This window comes from Crocodylus porosus, unplaced genomic scaffold (genome assembly GCF_001723895.1).
Source record: "Crocodylus porosus isolate Cpor-Errol unplaced genomic scaffold, CroPor_comp1, whole genome shotgun sequence".
In the NCBI taxonomy this organism is placed as follows: domain Eukaryota; kingdom Metazoa; phylum Chordata; order Crocodylia; family Crocodylidae; genus Crocodylus; species Crocodylus porosus.
The window spans coordinates 15,089,782-15,093,820 of record NW_017728917.1 but is presented as its reverse complement, the minus strand read 5'-3'; the positions used below and the strand labels follow the sequence as shown (position 1 = coordinate 15,093,820).

Genomic DNA, 4,039 nt, shown 5'->3' with positions numbered 1-4,039 from the left:
ACCCCACTGCCCACGTCCTTCCAGGTTGAGAAGGACCCATCCACTACCACCCTCTGGGTGCGGCCCTCTGGCAAGTTGGCGACCCATTTGACTATGTGGGCATCAACTCCACACATCCCCAGTTTCTTAATGAGAACAGGGTGAGAGACAGTGTCGAATGCCTTCCAGAAGTCCAGGAAGACTATGTCCACTGTATCTAATGATCTGGTAATCTGATCATAGAAGGCAACCAGGTTGGTCTGACAGGACCTGCCACTGATGAACCCGTGTTGGTTGCCCCTAAGCCTGCAGTCCCCTGCCGGCCCCTCATGGATGTGTGCCAGCATAATTTTCTCAAACAGCTTGCCTAGGATCGAGGTAAGACTGACTGGCCTATAGTTTCCTGGGTCCTCCTTCCTCCCCTTTTTGAAGACTGGAACCACGTTCATTTTAGGCAGTCTTACCCTCTTCCCCCAGAACCAGGAGTCTCATGAAAGACAACACATTAGATCTCTCCTATGCCTTCTACTCTGCTGTATTTACTTCAGCTACCTCCACAGTTGTAGGATGCACTCTTCACCTTGTCTCCAGAGGGGATGCCTCTAGTGGCATCAACCCGGTAGTTACTTGTAGCCACACTATTTGTAGCAAACTGTCTTACCCTGGCTCACCTCACTGCCCTTGATTTTATAGGGGAGTGCAAGGCTACTTGCACACTTGCATGTTTTTCCATGAAGCTTCCCTGCACAGTAAACAAGACCCTTAGTTACCCACAGACAGCAAGCAAGGGGAACATAAGTGTGCTCACACAAGCAATGTATACATCTAGCTTTGGAGCCAGTGCTAAAGGCTCAGTAGATAACAAAAATTAAGGGCTCAAATGTATTGAACACGGATTTTAAGCTATGAATTTAGTGTTCGTGGCACCTTTGGAACTGCATCAGTAAAACAGTGTGGAATCCCACTAAGTGTGACGTGCTGTTTTGAAATCTCAAATGCAAACTTCCACTTTGCTGGCACAGCACAAGCATAGCCAAATCCCCTTTTTAGCTCAGTAATCAAAGCAGTTGAGAATGAATCCAATTTAAACGAAAGATTTTTTCATCCTGGCCTGAAATACCACTGAGTGAGTGGGACATACCTCACACTCCACCCCTTCTTTGGCAAGGACAGCAGCTGCTTCCAGACAGTGTCCAACAGGCCTCGAGTGTGACACTAATGTAATGTGCGTTCCTGAAACACAGAAGCTGGTGGTGGATCAAGACAGATCTTCCCGTCAAGCAGCTCAACACTAAACATCTCGGAAAAGGTAAGTGTAAGACCTCCCCTTATTGACCTAGGTCAAGTCTAGTGTACTCGGCATCTGACTTGCATTGTCAGGACTAGCCTGAGAAGTCTGTTACTGGAACTCTTCCTGAGTTTGACTACTTAAGAGCGTCATTCTTGTGCTCTGCATATTGGCAGAATGGATGGGATCAACTTACTACGCCATGAGTAACAAGTTGCTTGCATGCTTCTACACTGAAGTTATACACAACTGACAACAGGTTTGAAATGCTGCACATTAGTGAACTGTCTTGATATGCTGAGCAAAGGCTCTAAACTCTAGCTGATGGGTGTTGTTTTCTTTTCATTCATTTCAGACAGTCCATACACCTGACACCTGCACCACGCCTAGCTGGCCATTAGAAAGTATTTTAATTTTGGGTCAAGATGGCCCTACCCTAAATTACTTTGTCTGTGAGTAATAAGTGCTAAAAAACAAATAGCTGGTAAAATCCAAATGACCGGAAGTCTTAGTGTAGTGTCCTTTTGAATAGTTCCATGTTTTGCAAGAAGGAAGAACTTTATAATGGAAAACAGTTCAATTGGTCTAGCAAGGAAAGAGAACTTTTATAAGTGGGAATATACAGAACAGTGGTATTCTGAACTTACCTGGCCTCTCTATTTTGGCTTTGCCAATGGGAACCAAGAAGTCCTTTGATTGAGTCTCCTCTGACATCTCAAAGGGAACTCCATACATCAGTTCATGTTCCAGCATCACAACTAAAGATCATTAGAGTGGTCATTTGGGTTAGTTTGGAGGTCCCCAATCCAGGTGCCATACAACATTTTCCAAGACTGTCAGGGCCCACGATGGTGGACTCTTCCTTTTGGCTCAATTACTGGAGGACAAGTATAATGCAGCAGCACGCTTAGACAAGCCCAAAGGACTTGAAGCTTCACTTAAGTAGCTACTAACTAGTAGCATTGCACAATTTTGAAATGGCTTCTTTGACTGACTGATCCCATATCCTGAGGGTGATTTTACACTAAGCATTTGGAGATGCAACATTTGGGAGGTAATCAGAAATGCAGAACTTGCTCCAAGACTACTTCCACATTTGTTCCACAGACACACAAGTGATGTCTACAGGAGTGGGTCTAAAGAGACACTGCTATGCTTGTCATCCTTTTCTTAGGACAGCAATGTACAAGCTGATCGTCTGTTGCCCATATTCTAGTTCAGCGTTTCCCAACCGATGCTGCAGCATGCTGGGCTGGAGCCAAGCCCCCTGCCTGCTGCTGCTGTGGGCGGACGCAGACAGATGAGGAGCATGACTCCAGCCCAACACACTGCTGTCACACTGCTGACCCCTCCCTGTCAGTGTTCGGCTGGCCGTGCACCCCCCCCCCCTGCTCCTTGCCCTGTGTGCCGTGATGCTTTTTTATTTAGGTAAGTGTCATGGGGAGAAAAAGGTTGGGAAATGCTGTTCTAGTTTAACTTTGGTTTTGAAGAAGAGGCCGCAGTCAGGAGAAAAGGTCTCCAGGATTAGCTTCATGATTTGAGTCACATGCTTTAAGCACGTTCTTCACGGGGTCAGGGTAGAGAAGGGAAGCAGAGGGCACGTAGCCTCAGCATCACACACACACAGACTAGTTATCTGAGTACAGCAGGACTTTCTGCTGGTAATTACCTGGATTGTCATCCCGGATGGCCGACTTAAGGAGACCTCTTGCATCTTCGGAGCTCCAAGGGCTGACCACCTTCAGTCCAGGGCAGTGCCCGTACCAAGCGGCAAAGCACTGTGAATGCTGTGCGCCGACTCCAGCTGAGGTGCCGTTGGGGCCCCTGAAGACCACTGGGACCGAGACCATGCCGGAAGACATGTAATACGTCTTAGCCGCAGAGTTGATCACCTGGTCGATTGCTTGCATGGAGAAGTTGAAGGTCATGAATTCACAAATTGGCCTCAGCCCAGCCTGTTAAACGAGGACGCAGGTGAGTCACGAAACCTCCCAGCTCATGGCCTAGGATCGGCACGTAACGACGGCCAGTTCCTGGGTCCAGCCTCCTGGCGTCCTACGACCGCAGCACCCGATGCCCTAACGGGAGTTAACCCCACTCCCCCTTTGGGGCTACAGCACCACAGTGCACCGAGCAGGCACGTCCCACGGGGCCCAGGTGGTGCAGCCCCCCGGCCCGTTTCCAAACGAGCTCCTCGCCCATGCGTGCGGCACTGGGCCACCTACCATGGCGGCTCCCACAGCGATGCCGGTGAAGCCCATCTACAAGGGAGGGAAGACAGCAGGGTGAGCACAGCGCCAGGCAGGCAGAGGGCAGGGTTGTCGGGGGGAGGGGGCTGCACGGGGGTACCTCGGAGATGGGGGTGTCGATGATACGTTTGTCGCCGTACTTCTTCCACAGGCCGCGGCTGATCTGCAGGCGCAGGCAGAGCGTGAGGCGGGCCCGCGGCCTCCCGCCCCGCGCCCGGCCCGGCCCCACTCACCTTGTAGGCGCCGTCGTACTGCGCTACCTCCTCGCCCAGCAGGAAGACGCGCTCGTCGCGCTCTAGCTCCTCGTCCAGCGCCTGGTTCAGCGCGTCGCGGACCGTCACCTGCGGCGCACAGCGCGCTCACACCGGGCCCGCCAGCTCCCCCGGCCCCAGCCCTGGCTCCGGCCCCGGTACCTGCACGGCGGCGGGCGGCGAGGCGCGGAACCCCCGGCGCAGCGGGCCCGGCGAGCGGTGCAGCCCCGCCCGCGATAGCACCCTCAGTGCCGCCGCCATCTTGGATGTGC

General features: G+C 52.0%; 1 protein-coding gene across 2 annotated transcripts in view; it reads right to left on the bottom strand.

The window, feature by feature from the left end:
* Window positions 1-4,033, bottom strand: part of PDHB (pyruvate dehydrogenase (lipoamide) beta) — a 6,242-nt gene extending 2,209 nt beyond the window's left edge. The window contains exons 1-7 of one of the 2 annotated variants that reach the window (XM_019536760.1): window positions 3,930-4,033; window positions 3,750-3,857; window positions 3,617-3,679; window positions 3,493-3,528; window positions 2,937-3,222; window positions 1,915-2,025; window positions 1,121-1,212 (exon numbers count right to left, since the gene is read on the bottom strand). In XM_019536760.1, coding sequence (XP_019392305.1) covers window positions 1,121-1,212; window positions 1,915-2,025; window positions 2,937-3,222; window positions 3,493-3,528; window positions 3,617-3,679; window positions 3,750-3,857; window positions 3,930-4,028 — 795 coding nt within the window. In that variant the 5' untranslated portion in view covers window positions 4,029-4,033. The remainder of the gene's footprint in view (window positions 1-1,120; window positions 1,213-1,914; window positions 2,026-2,936; window positions 3,223-3,492; window positions 3,529-3,616; window positions 3,680-3,749; window positions 3,858-3,929) is intronic. The other variant, XM_019536761.1, reaches the window with a different exon arrangement.
* Window positions 4,034-4,039: the final 6 nt, after the last annotated feature.